This window comes from Thamnophis elegans, chromosome 5, assembly GCF_009769535.1.
Source record: "Thamnophis elegans isolate rThaEle1 chromosome 5, rThaEle1.pri, whole genome shotgun sequence".
NCBI lineage: Eukaryota > Metazoa > Chordata > Lepidosauria > Squamata > Colubridae > Thamnophis > Thamnophis elegans.
In genome coordinates, this window is record NC_045545.1 from 65,288,774 (window position 1) to 65,308,230 (window position 19,457).

Genomic DNA, 19,457 nt, shown 5'->3' on the forward strand with positions numbered 1-19,457 from the left:
CAACGCCTTTTCTCAAGACTCCAGCACACTATAAAGTAACTAGTGAGATAAAAGGCCAACAAATGTCAAGAACGGAACAAAGACCATGTATGTGAATTACATGGGCCTTCGGTAGAGTCCAAGACCTTTATCTATATGATAGCCTCAGCTCTAGAATTTCAGCTTTGTGGATATATGTATGTTGTGCTGATTGAACACTCTTATCACACAGCTGCTTTGGTACCTGCTTGGCCCTGCTAATCCAACAATTTTTTTAGTCCCAAAAGACCTTTTGGCTGGAGATGATGTTTCCCAAGTATTTGAACTTGTACATATGTCAACTAGGTGTCATCAACATTTATTCTAGACTCAAGTTTATTTGGCACAAGTGGTAAAGTTATTTGTGTCTTGTTCAGGCTGATAGGCGGTCAAATCTCATCAGTACAGAATCTCATCAGTACAGGGAGATCTAGGGCATCTAAGATACAATGATCAACTATGGACACCCCATTTAGTAAATTGAAAAAGGTTCAGTCCAGTGATTTTTCAGTCCTTCCTAGTGTTTTCCAGTGTGACCAATCAGATGTTAGTAAGGGAAGACCATCCTAATAAAGAACCATAGATTTTATAGCACAGAACTTCTTTCTGGTGGCATGCATGATTACATAGGATTCCACTGCTCAGCTTTCTTCATTACTTGTCTTACATTTCTCTGTTCCTTCTATACTTTGGATTGAAGGTGCTTAAACTTGTATGCCTTTGAGACAAATTATGGATCATCCTACTAGTCTGTACAGACCTTGTTCTTCGCCTAGGGGCTGCTGAAATGGTCTCGTGGTTTTCATCAAATCATGTTTGATGTACCTGGATTTTCAGTCCAAGTACTTTTGTTGCAATCTGCGTGATGACAAGTGGTAAACTGCTGGAGACTACATCTTGGAAATGTTTAACTTGATGTGGGTCTTATGATCTGCCAATGTTGAATGAATTTCTGACAGTCCTTGGTAAACTCATGATGCAAAGGGGCTGTTTAGATTGGAGTGACTAAATTAGCCTGTCATCTATCTAGCATTCAGCATTTTGCCTAATAGCATGGTTGATGGTGATATCTTTTAAGATCACACTGACATACTATGACTTAGTCAATTATGCACCAATGTTAGGACCAAGTAGTTTTGTACATCCAAGTTCTAATATTGGCATATATTTGACTGTCATAGTCTGCAAGTCTGAACATTGTGATAGTGATGCACAGGCTGGCCTCAGCACATTTGCTCAGAAAAAGTAGGCTGCACTGCCATTTAATTTTCCCAATCCAGATCTCCCATGAACTCTGTTCCAGTTGTTGTATGTCCTCACTCTAGTTTTCAAGTCACCAGAATGATGAATCTGTCATAAGTAACAAAGTAATTATTAAGTAATTGTTGTAAGACAAATGTGTAGGGAAGCAACATTTGTAACTGAATGAAAAGGTATTTTCAAATGAAAGCAACATGATATATTTTTAGAAAAATACTTTTCTTTTAAAGAGTTAAAAATAGTAATATTAAGTTGATTACAGCAAACTCAACATTCACAATATTCTTGTATTTACAAAGCTCAAGGCATGGAAACTCTAGCCCTCATTCTATCAGGTTTTTAGGCAGTATGATATTCAGGCCCACTATCTGAAAATTATTTTTTTTATTTCTGGCATGTGACCTTCAATAAGCTTATTTACTGAGCAATATAAACAGGAGAGGCATTTATATAACTATAGGTATGAGCCAGAAAATAAACAATAATCTTAATTGAAAAAACATGAGAATCATCGGTTAGGTAAAAGAAATATGTTTAAGCTTTATGAAAATCAGAATAAAATTCTCATCTCTCCAAGGCATTACAACTATTAATATTTATACCATAAAAAACAAAGCTGTTACAGTATCTGCAATGAGATAACTGGGTGGGTAAGAAGGAAAATTTGATGCGTTCATAACGGCACTGGTATATATGAGCTCAGGCTAAATTAGTATGTGTCTTAAAATAGCCAGCTATTGAATTCTTCTGTCTCTTAGAAAGCTTTGCATTACATAATGTATCTCATAGCAATGGTTTTCAAGGCGAAAATGTTAATGGTGTGTGGTGGAAACAGACTGGTCTAGTTGGAATAATGGATATATAACCCCGTGCAATTCTTACATATTTTCAAGCTGGGTAACTTAGTACTTTGAATTCAGCCTAGCAGTAGTAATTTTTAGGGTAAACCTGTTTAAACAAATGTTTTATCATGTCCTGTATTTTCTATTTACATAATATAAAGTTTCAATTGCTCATGATCAACTTGTACCCTGAGAATTGAGCAATAGAATACTACCTACCAAAATATGTAAGATATGCACTTTCTTGGATAGAAATGAGATCTGAAAATGCTCAGTCCCAAAATAAAGTTGGAACAAATAATGCACTTTACATAGTATGTCAGGAATTTCAATCTGCCAATCTCAAGTATGTTTCAAGTTTTTCAGTGTGTTCATTATTCTTATACTGACACCCTAACATTATTTTAAATCAAAAATGGATAATTGGTTTAATCTTCCTCATGCAATGAACAAAATATAGTAAGAGCTCAGAAATTTATTATTTTTGTCATGTGCATATCTTATTTTAAACAATATTTTGTTTTTAATAGAACTTATGAATGAGGATTTTTCAAGTTTTGACATTAGAACCCACCTTGAAGATTCAAAATAATACATTTAAAACAAATTAAATTTGGAAATGAACCAGAAAAATCAGTTTACTTGACCAACAACTATAGAAGGAAATAAAGGAAGTCCTCCTAAACTGGCCCTAAAAATATCTAGGATCTCCCCCCCTCCCCAATATCTTGAAAACTAATTGTTCTTAAAATGCAAAAAATTATTTGAATGGTTCTGTGCAGAGGAAAGTGAAGAAAACCGCTAACGGAGACAGATACTTGAAAATTCTAATAAAGAAATATATGGACAGTAGGAGATTTTTCTGTTAAGCATAAGGATTGCTCTAAAATTTAACTATACTGCTGATTCATTCTGTAAACACAAATTACAAATCAGACTTCTGCTCAAGAGATTTAATATTAATTAAAGTTAATCTTCAGTTTTGTAAAAAAAAATTCTTCTGGAGGCCTTTGAGAGAATTTTATTTGAGTGGTTCTTACAAAGATTGTTGCCATATGAAAGTTGTTTGTTGATAGAAATATTAAGCTGTTTTGTCAAACACACTGAAGTAACCCAAAAATATATTTCAGAGCTCACAGAGCTTAAAAAAGAGCAGAGATTATATGCAACCAGACAAAATATATTCCTGCATTTCCTACTTCAACTTTTAATTAAGTACATTCCCTGCAATCATTGGAACTTTAATCTGGAAATGCAGAGATAGCTTTGTTTGGAATTCTAAACACACCTTACACCTTATTTACAAGAAACTTTTACAGAGACAATCAAAAGTTACCATCTAGAAATAAAATCTTCTAATCCTCTCAATTTTACCAGCTGTTCAACATTACATGAGCAGATCAGATGACTGAAAATTGTTAAGTAGCCTCTTCAATTTTCAATCCATACAAAACACACTAAATATGCCCAGTTAAATCTGATTTTAACCTTTAGCAGAGCATCTACATTTTAATAAATGTAAAATGCAACTTCTGCATTAAAAGGAAGGCTTGCAAAACATTAAAAATGTCCTCTCTATCTTTTGCAGAAAAAAAATCTTTTCTATAACCTATGTCTGTTCCTACACCATACTTTAGCCAAAAGTCTAAATGTACAAGAATTACAAGGCAGAACAAGTAGTCAGCTTTGTTTACAGTGGGAATGCTAATCATGAGAATAATCACAGCATTCCTGCTTATTATATATATTTCTTTAAAGGTAACAGGAAATGTACACAAAAGGACTTTACACCTTTTGCCTTTTGTTTTCATCTAAATAAAGGTAACTCAAGTCTTCCTTCAAAAATAGCTATGTACAAAACTGACTCAATCCTCCTTCATCGCCGAGTTGGAACCAAGAGCTGGGTTGCAGTCATAGAATCTGGGAAAAGATTATGGTATGTCGGAAGAGGAACATATGCTGCTGTGATCATTTTACCTGTAAGAGAAGAAAACAAAGTGCCTTAATATCTAATAGGACAAAGTGCAATGACTATAAAATATAGGAAACAGCTTCCAGCTTTATTTTAGATAACTCACATTACAATCCTATAATGAATATCCAACATTCAGTATGACTCAGCTAAGCCCAAAACATATTTAATATGTTTATCACAATCACAAGACCTATGTGAAACATTTATTTAAAAAACAAGTCCTCAGGAGATAAAATATCACATAGGATAATTTAAAAAAGAATGTTAAATGCTTGTAATAATTGGACATTTGGTTCCTACCCATAAAGATAAACCCATTTGTACTAAGTATAGCAAAGATGTAGATTACACTACATTATTGCTGTGTGATATTGCTCTGCCCTTTGTGTAGAACTCTGGAATTAGCAACCAGGTTTCATGTGTTTGTCTAAGTCTCAGCCATATGTAAAATAAGAAATATTTCCTTATTTGCCTTATTGACTAAATTTCCTTGGGCAATTTGTCACAAACAAGACAAATTATACAAAATAGGCATGATTTCAAATTTCTCTTCGAATCAATTCATTACTTTTGTTAACTCTCCTAAATTTGGAATTTTCAACTTATCATCTCTTAAACTATCCCTAGAATCACATTAAATAATTTTTTGTTTCTTAAAAAGTTTTCCTTTATTTTGAAATGCAATTTCCATTGGCTCCTGACAGTATGTGTCACCATATGGTTAAGAGTTGAAAACACTGAAAACTAAATTTGGGGAATGTACTTTTACATCATTTTAAGAATACCTTTTCCTACAGACTATCTCTCCTGGCCCAAAGGAATTGGTGATAGTAGGGCAGATACTAATGGAAGATGGAAGATGCACCTGAAAGAGCAAATTTTCCAATTTTCCATTCCTAATCTATATCTATTAGTCATATTATAGCTATACTATATTATATTAAGTATTGACTTACCTGCAAACCATCTTCCATGTAATGCGTTGACAGCTGCAATTGCTGCAGCTATTGAAGGGCATTTGACATACACATTGCCCTAAAATATAAAAAAACAGTATTTATTAGACAGCCCATAAACCGTTTCCTTACCAGATTCATCAATGCCTCCAGTAATAACAGAGATTTTGATGTACTGCCCTCATCAAAAAAGTTCTTTAAAATTCGGGGAAATGTTCAAAGAGGAAAAAGGTGCACCACCACATCATGTCACAGCAGATACGATCACCCCTTGTCCTGATGAAGAGTTCACCAGAGCTTGAATCTAGTATATCATCTCAGCCTGGTGAGATCATCTGTTGTTATGAGGCGAGCAAACATCAGTATGCACGTTATCCAGTTATATATCTTCATCCTGGTGAGCTAAGTGATGTCGCTGATGTCCTCTCTCAGTATTTGGAGGGCAGGCAATAGGCTTACATTTGAAAGTAGTCTATGTTGAATTGTATAGCAGTCAAGCTTCAGAGGTTGATACGGGAAAGTTTTTATGGCATTTTGTGCTATGTCATGTTTTTTAAAAATGTAAAATATATCATAAAAATTTAAATTTCATGGGAATCATGGGGCCTGGATTTCATTTTCATTCTGTAAGTTAGCTCATGTGAGGTGTCTTGGTTGAAAAGGTTTTGCCCTATAATGCATGGTTTTGCCCAGTTAAAGGTTACAAACACGAAGGTTTTAGTACAATATAGATTCACTCTACCTAGCAATTTATTTTCTTCAACTATTTGCTGTTCTCTATTTTAATGCTCAAACATATTTAATTGATATGTTTTCTTGCAAATCAACAGGCATTGGCATAGAAATTTTAGGAAAAAATAAATTGGTAAAAATACTTTTGTCCTTGCCAATTGCTTAATTTAAAAAATAATTTGTATTAAATCATTAACAGTTAAAACACCTAGCACAATTTTTTGACTAAGGTGAAAGCAAAGAAATAAATCTCAGAGTGTATCTGTAGGAGGTGACCAGGTTGAGCCTAAGGGAAGGGTCAAACATATGATTAGTCTTGAGTCCCAGAAAAGATCTAAATCCAGCCCACCTTGAATTCCATTTATTCTTATCTACCATTTGTTTGCTTTGATTGTTAGTAGCTTCTTGTAGAGCATCAGCTTGCAATAAACATTTATATTCATTTAAATTGCCTGGACTTCCTAATTTTCTCACATTGACAATATCTCATTTATTTGCTCATTAACCCAATATACAGTGACCATTCAATCCAATCTAATGATTTTAACACCTAATCTCAGATAAACAACATTTTGAAATGCTAATTGTTGAAGTTTTTCAATATTTGAAAAGAACAGTGCAATACACAGCATTTGAGTATAGTCTCCTGAAGTAACAGGCAAATTAAAGTATAAATAACCACTTTATAGTCTGGACTGTTACTGACACGCCTGTTAGAAATTGGAAGAAAATGCTCCAGGACTTATGCAACCAAAATAAATGCAAGACTGTGGAGATCCCTCTTCTCAAACTAGAAACCAATATTTATAGATAGGTTGATCCAGATAGCTTTGCACACACTATTTTGATGGTTGAAATATCATATTTGAATTTAAAATGGTGAGTTTTTTCCCATTCCATATAGTTCCAAAAACTTTATATTGAATTTTCAACATTGTAATATTCGTATAATTCTATATCTATGACATAGCATTGAGATTGAGTTTATCTTGATAGAAGAGAGAGGGAAGCCAAATGCCCTAGGACATCCAGTTGAATACAGTTTGTTAAAATTAAAATTGTTATTGACTTGGAGAAGAGGAAATAATTATTCAGAAGAGGAATGAATAGATGAGCAAAAGATCAATCTGTGGTTGTCACAGATTAAATAATTATGGATAGGTATAGCTGGCTGCCACTTAAAGGTAAATTGCCAAAGACAGAGGAACAACCAAGAAGACACCTCCAATAGATGTATATCACAAAGGTACACAACCATTACTGGAGTAGTAAAAATGGTTTGTGTTCCATGTCATTTCTTTGAAATTAGAGGATGGAAGAATGTAATTTGGGTCTTGGAAGAGAGAGACTGAACAGTGAAAGATTGATGCTGGTAGGACCTGTATAGAGGAAGTATGATCTCCTGGTTCTGCTGAACTTTTAACAGCTGTTGGTACTATCAACTGTGAGCACTTAGATTTTAAGGCGTATATTGCAGTGGTTCTTCTCTCAAGTAGGTAGTTCGTCAGTGAGGGAGGGAAAGATCATATCCCCAGGGCACTCCAACATGAAGAATTGTGAAGTGTGGTTTTTCAATATATATACTATTGAAAGTACATTGTCTTTACTATTCAATATTTACAGGAAGCTATTGGGAAAAATTACCCACCAGTATCTGTCTAGGGAGATTCAGTTTTCCAGTCATGGTTGTCCCAAAGATGCTTTTTCAAAAGGCAACTGGACTTTGTTTTGCCTTGAATATATTTTGCTTCTAATCCAAGATTCTTTAGAACTGAAGGTTCTTGGCTGTGAAATCAAACATCTTCAAGGAAAAACAAAGAGAGTCCAGTTGCCTTTTGAAAAAGCATCTTTGGGCTATCCACCCAGTACAGGATGAGATACTGTCAGTACATTGTTGATCCCTAGACCAGCATTAGCTGTGAATAAAATTCTATCCTGGTGCCTGAAAGTAGTTAGATACTGGATGGGAAGCAACAGACTTAATCTCAAAGTTAAGAGTGAATGTTGATTCAAAACCTTTGACTCTTTGACTTTTACAGAGTCATGCTCCATTATAACAAGCAGACTTGTCATGCAGTGTTCTCCTGGACTCCAAGGCCCTGCTGGAAGATTAGGTTTTAAGACATGGTCAAAGCTTTGGACTTATGGCAGATTTCTTAAAATTAGAGATTTGTTGACAGTCATGACTTCTTCATATCTAGATTTTTGCAACACAGCATGGGTTGCCTTTGACGATAAAATTATACAACACTTAGAACTGTGTTATCTCTGCATTGCAAGGCTTTTGTAGATGAAATGGATGTGTGGTTTTATTGTTCCCAATCGTAAGAAGAGGTGGAAGTCATAGTATTATATTGTATACTATTTTATTATATTTGTCTTAATTATTAGAAATGGGAATGGTTTTACATAGTGAAGTGGCACAAACAAATCAATTTTTGTGTCACTTCATTTTAGAATACTTTAGTTAAAAAACAGTGAAAAAGAATCCATATATTGCATATAATAGCATGAACCCTTTTATAAAACTTTAAAGGGCCCAAACATAATGCTATCATTAGATGATTTTTAAAAACATACCTGAGTTGAATTTTTGTCTACATAAATGTGGACAACACCTCCATGCTTGTTACATTCTTCAATCACATCATCTTTAATTTCTGTATCCCAGCCAGCTTCGTCTTCACTGCAGAATGAGTTAAGAAGGCAATAAACTTATATTTTTATACCAAATAGAGAAAATTTTAGAAAACTAAATCAGGTTAACTTACGTTTGAGGGTTAAACATATTGGACAGCTGAAAGCATTGTGTTGCAAGTGGTTGTACAGAAGCAGCCGCAGCCAAGACTGAAAAAGAAAACATAGCATGGCTTTTCGGTCATTTTTATTTTGGTTTATGTATAAGACATACATACATACATACATACATAATTATACACATACACACATACACAATATAATTCTGTTATGAAATGCAATTCCTCTTAAGCAAAGATTTTAATTCTGAATCCACAAAACTAACCCTATCAGTGAAGATATTGCTTCCAAAAGGAGCCCTTCCAACATACTGCTAAGGAATGACTAGACAATGATAAGATCAACATTTTGCCCCATCTCTATGTAACAACTTGGTAACTAAACTAGCCAATAAATTCAATTACAAGTAGGATCTGAAAGGGCAAAATTTCACACCAATATTTTCAAATACTTTAGATTCAGGGTGTTTGTTACCAAAAGGGAAAGCATAATTTTTCCACATTCTGCTTTATATTTCAGCAAAACTGGAAATCATGCTAGCTCTATTCTGACTAGCCTTGGAGGGTTAGTCTGTTATGTAATGTTTGAATCAGATGCTTGATAGTGAATGTTATCTAGTTCAACTAATCTGTTGATAGCTCCTTTAAGTGCCAGGTTTCCAGGAATTCTGTAGCACATCTGCTCTTTTCGTGTTGTTACTTGCATTTTCCCAGTTAAATAACTTAGAACTACACTGCCTTTGGTCTGACCTAAGCGTAGTACATACGGATTATCTGCTACAATGTCCTACCTGTCAATGACTACTTCAGCTTCAACCACAACAATACATAAGCACACAATAGATACAAACTTAAGGTAAACTGCTCTAAACTCGATTGCAGAAAATACGACTTCAGCAACAGAGTAGTCAATGCCTAGAATGCACTACCTGACCATAGTTACTTCCCCAAAACCTTAACCTTATTGTCTACTGTCAACCTCACCCCATTCCTAAGAGTGGGGCATGCATAAGCACATGAGTGTGCCTACTGTCTCTGCCCTTGTATTTGTATCCATTTTATGTATTCAAAATAATGTTTAGAATTATATAGGTTATCTAATACATGCTTGATGAAATTTTAAAAAATAGATGTATATGGTTGATTTTGAGGGAATGGGTAACCAATGGGTAGTCTATAGAACAAATTGATTTCAGACATTCTCTTGCTTGTATTGGATACGGAAAGGAAAAAACATTTATCCTACCATTTTGCCAGTTAAAGGTTACAGATATGAGTGTGTTATTTATTTATAATTATTTGTGTCTTGCCTTCATAATTTTTACAAATAACTCAAAATGGCAAATATATTCAACACTACTTCCTCCTCCTGTTGTCCCAGTCATTTTGGCATATTCAGGAAAACCAAACAATTGTAAGACAGCCCATGGATCACCACAGTAACATTCCAACACACGAGCAATGTACCAGAACATGCCAAGTAATGTACTTGCTTATTTTATTGATTATGAATTAGCCAGTTGATAGCACCAATGTACAAAAATAAAATAGATGCAAATATATAAAGATAAAAATACAGTTAAATAAGTAAATATTTATTAATATTGGAGTTTCATATTATCTTAGTTTGATCTATTAGAAGACTTCTCAGTTGGACAGTCTTAACTATAAACTTGATGATTCTGCTGATAACAGACAAGCTTGATCCTTGGAGGAAATAACCCACTAGTTTCTTTGGAGAAAATAAAAAAGTTTCATGCAAAAAAATCAGTATTTGTTTCCAATAGTTTGCTTAAAACATTTTCTTGGCTGACCTGAAGCCACATTGTGGAATAATTTTGATATATGTGACATTTTAGTCTGTTTCTCTAATTTTGATAATCCACCAGATTAGAAAAAAGTCACCACCAACAATTTCAATCTTTAATCATAGAACAACTTTATATAGGATAGGCAGGCCTGTTTCAGTTCTATCTGCAGAATCTGGAGTGTACTTGTTAAAGGGCTTTTAGTAGATTCGGTAATTCTGCAATTTATATTAATACTGGTGCTTTTTGCCTTCTAAACCTTTAATATAGTACTCAGCCTGCGGAGTTATAATTCATTAATTTAAGTAAAATTTTTGAATTGGCCATGATCCTCACTGAATTTTTGAAAAAGCTTATCTATATTAGTAAAAGCCATCTCTAATTATGGGAAGAAATCCTGAGGTTACTTCTAATAAATGGCAAGCAACCTAATGGAACTGTGGGTGACCAGTTCTTAAATGGTGCACAATATTTAAATTAAATCTCACCTTCACTTTGCTGAGAAAGTCTTGTCTGTAAATCTGAAAAAGAATGTTGGAAAATTTTATTACTATTACATCTTGAAGAAGAGACTTCACTCAGTAGAAAATGTTAAGCACAAGTAGTCTTCTGGTTATGGCCATTCAGTGACCATTCAAACTTAAATAGTTCCAAACAAGTAGTCACCACCAGTCCTTGGAGTTCTGGCCATCACAGTATCCCTACGGTCATGTGACTGTGATCCAGGCATAGTGCCCGGCTCACATTTAATAGTGAGCCAGTCACAATTTCTGACATCCGCTGCTAGCTTCCCACAAGCAAAGTCAATGGTAAAGTGTGCAGGGAAAATGGGCAGGGAGTCATGGTCACAGGAAGTCTTCAATTAACTGTACAGTCCTTGTTTGATGACAATGATGATTGTATTAAGCAGTACAATCGCAAGACATCCCGCTCTACAACTGCATGATTTAGTCACAGCAATTCCAGTCCCAATTGCTATCCTTGCCTGAAGTAACTTTTTCATTATATAAATTCATGATGGATATCTTGCCAAAGGAAAACACTTTAGTAAAGGAGTGGCTGCTTCCAAGAAAAAGTACACAAAACTGTTACTTCAAGTTTTTTCTAGAATAACATTCATATAACAATTTAAAAATTAATTTTACCTGCTACAGCACTAAATGCTAATGATCCACTCATTTGCAGTGCTTGCTGGGCAGCTGGAGGAATCTGCAAACCTGTACCTGGAATAAAAAAAACCCCACTGAATCTTTTTTTGGATCTATTTTAACTAGGACATGCATTTTATAAAGTTTTGAGAATAAATGTGTTTAAATCCACTATGAAAATCATAATGAATTCTTCATTTTATTGAAATACTGAAAAATATGACACTATGTCGGATGCTGAAAGAAAGAAGAAAGGATGACATGCAAACTAATGAAGCGTTAGGGTTAGGAAGAAGCACATAGTAGTGTTACTAATTCACTTACCCTCAGCAAGTCTTGCCATCAACTGAAGACGACCAGTTGTTCCCAAATCTATTCCAGTCCTTTCCAATTCATCATTGTCCAAAAATGAACTGGCACTGGATGCATCTGTACGTTCAGTCACATGTCCTACTTTCATTGGCCTACCTGCCAATTCAAATCCATTTAATTGTTCCAAGGCCTTTTTAGCACATTCTGAGTCTGAAAACTAAAACACATAATTATCATTTGAAGCAACTGCTACAGCACATTGCCTACATTTAATTTAGATACAAAACTAAAACAGGTGGCCTAAAGAACAGACAAGGGTATAAAAAGGGTGAAGAGAGACAAAAACATTTATGTTTGTTCACGCATTTATTACATCTAGTCTTTGCTTGACCACAGTTGGGACTAAGCAATGAGGTTAAGCTAGACATTACATGACTATGACTTTTGATTTTACTGCCAGCTTTTCCATTGTGTGTTGGATACCAGCTGGAAAGAGTGCAAATGGTGATCACGATCATAGGGATGCTGCAATAGTTACCGTATTTTTCGGCGTATAAGACGCAGCTTTTTGTCTCAAAAGAGGCTGAAAATCTGAGTGCATCTTATACACTGAATACAGCATTTTTGGCCTCCTGAAAGCCCAGCCCCTTTGCATAAATGGCTGTGCATAGCCTTTAGGAGGCTTCCAGAGTGCTTCGGGGGGCCGGGGGAGAGCAAAAAAGGGAGAAAAACAGAATGCTTTTTGCCCCCCCCCTCAGCCCCCAGGAGCACTCTATAAGCCTCCAAAAGGCTATGCATGGCCTTTTTTGTGACAAAACGAAAATGGGCCTGTTTTTGCAAAAAAATGGCCATTTTTTGCTCGTTTTTGCCCCCCCCCCCAGCCCCCAAGAGCACTCTACAAGCCTCCTAAAGGCTATGCCTGTTCAAGAACATATGCTGCCCCCATTTAGAACACAATGGGCTACATACATATTATGCAATATAAAATATACTTCTTATATGGATTGAAATTATTTCCTAGTTATGATTGATAACTGATGTATTTTTATTTTAACTAAGAGTTAATTTATTGTCTCCTAGCCCATATATGTCAACTATATAAACTTACAGTAATAAATCCATATCCTTTGGACCTCCCAGTTTCACTGTCCATCATTAGCTGAATGCTTTCAATCTGGAAAAGATCAAGATTACCCATTAGTATTAATGTATGTATGTATGTATGTATGTATGTATACACAAACACACACACACCGTGTTTCCCCAAAAATAAGACAGGAACTTATTCCCCTCCCCCCCCCCCGAAATAAGTGCTTGGCCTTATTTTTGGAGGTCTTATTATTTTTGAGGTGCAGGAGGCCCCTTAACCTCAGCCCATGGATCAACTGATCCGGAGAAATCCAGAAGTTCTGTTTCTGGCACACTCTTGCCAGTCTGGACCTGACGCTCTTTTTGCCGCTGCAACTAAGAGAAGGGTTTGTGGGAACAGCCTCTGCGAGAACATTCTGCAGGGATGGCATGTGGGGTGCGTGGGGCCTGTGCTGATGAAAGGGTGGGGACTGGCTGTGCATGCATTTACATATTTTTGGGAGGACTTATTTTCGGGGGGCTTATTTTAGCGCATGCACTTAAAAAGCCTAATTGGCCTTATTATCCGGGGAGGTCTTATTTTTGGAGAAACGGGGTATATTTTAATGCAGGGTGAAAGTTAAACAGTTTTTTAAAAGTTTCGAATATTGGTGAACAGCCAGGGAAAATACTTACTACCTCCTCCAATATTGCCTTTTATTCTTCCTAATACATTCCAGGAATAGTAAAAGATGGAGTAACTGTTTATTTGGAGCCATTTTAGATTCTTTGAATTCAATCAGCTATAGCAGGGGTCTCCGACCCCATTATAATAATTACATTAATTGTACATATGAACACCCAATTCAGTGTGCTTTTAAACGTACATATACAGTATAATTCCAGATTTAATAAGAAAATGTTAAATTTTCTATTTTCACTTATTAAGCTTACACCTATCATTATTTCAGCTTTATATCTCTTGAGTTGTTCTGATGCTAAAATTCTGTTAATCATATAAAATCATATTTTCAATGTGTTCTGTTTGGGACTGTTTTGAAGCTGTTTCAGAAACTGCAGCTAATACAAAGCATAGCAGTCTGATTACTAATTTTGGTAACTATTGTAGGAGAATGCTAGCACTGTAGTTGCTCAACTGGTAACCAAATGGGCTTCTAAGGCCTAACCTCAAGTACCTGTAATTACTTATAAAACCCTACATACTGTGTTATATCAAGGAACTTTCTTTCCATGTTCAGTTCAAAGAATAAGGAAAGACAGGTTCTCTACAGGTACTTGGACAAGAAAAGCCCATGATTTATAAACACATTCCCTCTTGCATGGAACATTCAGTCCCTACTCTCCTACTGTATTTCAATATTGAGCCCTAAGATTGTTTTGGCTTTATAATAAGTTTGTATTACATTAAAAATTATGATACTGTAAGAGGATTTTTAAGCACAAAGATACTTATTTGTGTTGAATAGTAAACAGAGAGATATTGTATTGAAAAAAACCTTACCCGGCCAAATGGTTCAAAGATTCCACGAAGCATATCTTCAGTTATATTGAAATGTAACGAGCCTACATAGAGTCTCATGGGGCCTGCACTTCCCTTTTGTAAGTTATTAGCCATTGCTGCTGCTCTGTTTTTCTCTGCCTAAAAAAATTATATACACAGGAAACACTATAGATTACTATACACAATAGTATAAACTATGTTGCATTCTACAAGGAAACATTTCTATGTATGTGTAAAATCCAAATCTTTCTCTGTTATATAAACTATGTAAGCTAGAGAACAAAAACATTTATATTTGAGAGCTATCTGACAACTAACACAGCTGATACTTTTATTTTACTTTCAAGTTTTTGTTTTATTTTTTTGCTAATAAAAATTGTCACATAAACAGTCTTATTATCTGTTGGCATCAAAAGTTAAAGAAAGTCATAAAAACTATCTTTGTCTTTCATATTGAGAAGTTACACAGGGTAGTGTCTATTGCAAAATCAATCTAAACTCAATTTCAGGATAATACATAGTTCCCAGAATTTTCCAGCAATCCTTGAATCCTTACTTCCTCTGAATAAAAGAAATGCTACTGATCAATTAATGTTAACTTCAAAATAAGCCAGCTCGTTTCTTCTAAATAGACTGGAAACCACCTGTCTTTTCATCTTATTTCTCACAAAATCCAAAATGTTAAGCCAGATCTACAGGATGTAATCAGCCAAGATGGAAAAGGATTAAGAGAATCAGTGATATCATGTATGATGTAATCTAGGATCTCACAAACTATTCCTATCAGTCACAACAGGCAGCCGAGATTTCAATTGATTTTGAATAATCATGAAAATAATACCACTAGTTTTAAAAATGTTAACTATATTAGAAACAACACATTAAGCAATATGTTTAATGAGGAATCATTTAGTCTTATCAGATCAAGCCTTATCTATTAGCACTAAAAAAAGATTTCAAGTCAAACTTACCTGAGATGCTTGTACAATAATTGGCACTCCCAACACTCGCTGTCCAGTTAATCCAATGGCCAAAGGAACTGAGCTGACATCAACAAATTCTACATAAGCAATTCCTTTTGAACGTCTTGAATTTCTATCTGATATCATGCGTACATCACGGACCTAGAAAAAAAATGAAGTATTGTTTTAATTGGTTGAAAGCTTTAATGGATTTAATATCTATATACCACTAAATATAAAATCAAACCACTACTTGAAATTTTCAAACCTGATACAGGATTACTTAGTTTTCTGAGATTTTAACAACAGATTCCATCCACATAAGAAAACTTATCTATGTTGCATTATATATGCACACCAGGGAGCTTCCCAGAGTACATAATATATACTATATGCATGCGATGGAGAACCATGTCCAAGTAAAATTAATAATATCATAACAGTTAAATCATACAAGCTGGTTTATATATAAAATATTTTGATAGAAGACTTTGTAATTTTCTCAAGAGGCCGATACTGGATCCCAGTTCTGGACAACTTTTGTCCAGTTTCCCACCTTCTCTTTTTACGGAAGGATTCAGGCCCAGATACGGGACAGAGGCTTTTAGATAACCTCTGGCAAGAGCAGTATGGGGATGGTGCATCCATTTAAGCTCTTCTTGACCTCTTAGCTGCCTTTGATACCACCAACCATGGTATTCTTTGGGATAAGTTTTGGTGTTGGGAGCTGGTGACAGTTTTGTGGAGAGGGTTTGGGAGGGTGGGTGGGGGGCAACCCTGGTAAAACAAATTGGCTATGGGTAGATGGTTCCTTTGTACCTGGGGGTTTGCAGACAATAGCACTGCTCTAGGCAAACCCAGTACATAATCTGGTTTGTGTGTGTGTGTCTTCCTGGACTCATGATTTCTGCTCAAAGAGCAGATAAAAGTCTTGTCTAGGAGGGCCTTTTCTCAACTTCAAGGTTGTACACTGACTATGCACTTTCCTGAACTGAAAAGCTATTCTTTCAGTCACTCATGCCCCTACTCACATCCCAGATGGACAAGTATAATGTGCTCTATATGGGGCTACCCTTGAAGAGTATTCAGATGCTGCAACTGGTGCAGAATGCAGCAACGTGAGCCATTTTGGGCGCACCTCGAAAGGCACATATAAATGAGCTGTACCGAATGCTAGTTTTCTTATGGGTTCAATTCAAGGTATTAGTTATCACCTTTAAAGTCCTTCAAGGTATGGGACCAGAATACCTGAGAAACCGTCTCCTCCCGATTACATCAACCAGTGCCATCAGGTCAAGCAGGAAGGGAATGCTGTATGTCCTTGTCACTCAAGGAGTTTAAACTAATGAGATCTAGAAGGAGGACCTTTTCAGCTGCTGCTCCCACCCTATGGACCATCCTACCCCAAAGGTGAGGTGAGCCTCCACTCTTCTAGTTTTCTAGAACAGTGTTTTTCAACCCTTTTTGTGCAAAGGCACACTTTTTTTCATGAAAAAAATCACGAGGCACACCACCATTAGAAAATGTTAAAAAAATTTAACTCTGTGCCTATATGACTATATATAAAGTAATTTTCCCACGGCACACCTTACACTATGTCACGGCACACTAGTGTGCCGCGGCACAGTGGTTGAAAAACACTGTTCTAGAAGAATATTAAGACCTCGCTTTCCAGTTAGTGAAGTGTCAGGCACGAAATACCAGGACCACAAATGAATTTCCGATTAAATTGATTTATTGCTAATGATGTCCATGCACAGGAATCTATGGTTAGCAGTATCTTGGTGCTAGATAAAGGCCAACAGCATTCAGGAAAAGATGGATTTAGTCGGTTTGTGGCTACATAGACACTTTAGGGTGATTCTTTTGACTCTGCCACCAGTTTCTGCCATTCCTTCTACACATAGATACAGGATGCAGTCCTGGCGATGTCTGGTGGTCCAAAGACTCTTCTGCTGCTTTATTAATCTCCTAATCTTTGAATTTTTAACCTGGTTTATCTTCACTTGCATTTTTAACCTATTTTAACTGTTTTTAAATTATGCTTTCATTCATGTATTAATATAGTTTTATTATGCTATGGTAATTGCCCAAAGTCACTTAGGTGGGATGGATTATGTAGAAATTTAATAATAAATAAAATAAATAAATATCTCAGAACAACCCGTAAGGAATTAAAAGAACTGCCAAGAGTTCTTCATATCATACCTTTCCTACAGTAGAGAAAAATTCTTCCAGGTCTCTTGGCCTAATTCTTGCTGCAAGCTGCATGCAGAATACTGTTCGAGCATCCCGTTCCTCTGGAGTAAGATTATCAATAGGCTCTCTGAAAAACAGTAATTATTATTGATATTATTATATCAATATAAACACATTTAAGATAGATTTGAACAGATTTGATTTTTACATTATTAAGAACACTTGTATTCAAACACAGATAAAGATTCATTAAACATGCTTTTATAAGACCGAGGGGGGGGGGGGGAAGAGTACCCATGTTTCAAAAGCTATTCTCCTCCTTTCAGAATCAGGAACATCATTTCAGCCTCCAGTGAGCAATATATTTCCTGAGTGTAACTATCTCCCTTGTATTTTCACATGGACTATATTGCAAATGAAGCGAAAAGAACAAAGCTTTCCTGGACATCTACCTATTTTAGCTTCACTTGAATGCTTTTAACTCTTGCACTGGAACATGGGGATAGCCAATGCTAACCTCTCATGCCTTCTCTGTTGCAAAACCTGTCTCTGGAATAGCATTTCCCTGGAGGTTTGACTTGCCTGATCCTGCCATCTTAAGACTCTGAAACCCTAGCTTTTCCCAGGTATTAGTTTAGGGAACTATGTGCTCTCTGTGGGAAATGAATTAAGATTCTGGTTGATTAGCTCATTTTGCTTTCATTGTATTGGATATGCTTTAAACTTATACACTACTCAGTTGACATGAGTGACCTATAAATTTAATAAATAAATATGCAGAAGAGAAGACAAATAATTATGGAAAAAGGAATTGGATATAACAAGAAATTTTAACCCAAACACCTATGACTAAGGGATGCCTGCAGTTTCAGTGGAGATATATATTTCAGGATAGGAATCTCACCTCTTTACAATATTATAAAAAATACTTTTAACTTCAATATATTTTAATTGATCTCCCATCCTCAGAAAAAGTTTTCTAACTTGCTTTTCTGAAATATACACATATATGCATGTTAACAATGCCAACCCAGAATAATCCCACTGCCAATTACCTCTACACTCACAGTGTATGTGTTTTCTAGCACATTCTCTTTATAAACATAAATCCATATACATTGCAAGAGCAGTCAATCACACAGAACAGAATTTTTTAACGACAAATCAGTGTAGAATATAAATGTGTAGAACATTCAATGTTATGGAAATTTTAACATTAAGCAAGATTCAAATCCCTACCTTACAGGGCTTTTGTCTTTTCTGAAAGGACTTTTGCTCCTAGATCGACGTCTGCTATAAAAAAAATGTACGGAATTATGAAGGGAATAAATATAAATATAAACCATTAAATCCATTATTAAAGAAAATAAGACAAACCTTATTTTCATGCTGTGTGGCAAGCCCATTTTTCCTCTCATGGCACTATTGAACTTTGGACCAGAACTAGGAGTAAAGAAGAAAGCAGTGTTATGTACAGCCTTTATCATTCTGTTTGACACTTTACCATTAAGAGATATATTCTTATTAGTATCATAACCATTACACTGCATGGTTATGAAATAAAACTGTTACTCTAATGTAATTATATTACAACTGAAGTTTCTAAAATTCTCAAGCTAAAAGTTTTACTATTTATTTACTCTTAAAGAAACCTAAAATAATAATTTCACACAACTTACTAGGGACTTCTGTAACGGCCTCTGAATCGGCGTTCTCTGCTTCTTGAACGGCTACGTCTCCGTTCTTTACTTTTACTGCGCTTTCTTTCTCGACTCTTGCTTTTTTTCCTTTCACGTTCACGGCTTCGTTTGCGCTCCTTGCTGCGACTTCTCTTCCTATCATGACTACGACTTCTGCTCTTGCTTTTTTTCCTCCTGAACAGAACAGATTTAAAAAATC

The 19,457-nt window shown here is 35.4% G+C and overlaps 1 protein-coding gene across 3 annotated transcripts in view; it reads right to left on the bottom strand.

Moving 5' to 3' along the window:
* Positions 1–3,125: 3,125 nt before the first annotated feature.
* The window catches only part of RBM39 (RNA binding motif protein 39), a 29,950-nt gene continuing 13,618 nt past the window's right edge, over positions 3,126–19,457 (bottom strand). For 2 of the 3 annotated variants that reach the window (XM_032217675.1, XM_032217676.1), the window contains 14 exons: positions 19,238–19,432; positions 18,936–19,001; positions 18,798–18,851; positions 17,568–17,685; positions 15,369–15,521; positions 14,398–14,535; positions 12,916–12,981; positions 11,820–12,024; positions 11,493–11,570; positions 10,836–10,868; positions 8,555–8,630; positions 8,364–8,469; positions 5,052–5,130; positions 3,126–4,097 (listed from right to left, as the gene is read on the bottom strand). In XM_032217675.1, coding sequence (XP_032073566.1) covers positions 3,997–4,097; positions 5,052–5,130; positions 8,364–8,469; positions 8,555–8,630; positions 10,836–10,868; positions 11,493–11,570; positions 11,820–12,024; positions 12,916–12,981; positions 14,398–14,535; positions 15,369–15,521; positions 17,568–17,685; positions 18,798–18,851; positions 18,936–19,001; positions 19,238–19,432 — 1,468 coding nt within the window. In that variant the 3' untranslated portion in view covers positions 3,126–3,996. The remainder of the gene's footprint in view (positions 4,098–5,051; positions 5,131–8,363; positions 8,470–8,554; positions 8,631–10,835; positions 10,869–11,492; positions 11,571–11,819; positions 12,025–12,915; positions 12,982–14,397; positions 14,536–15,368; positions 15,522–17,567; positions 17,686–18,797; positions 18,852–18,935; positions 19,002–19,237; positions 19,433–19,457) is intronic. The other variant, XM_032217677.1, reaches the window with a different exon arrangement.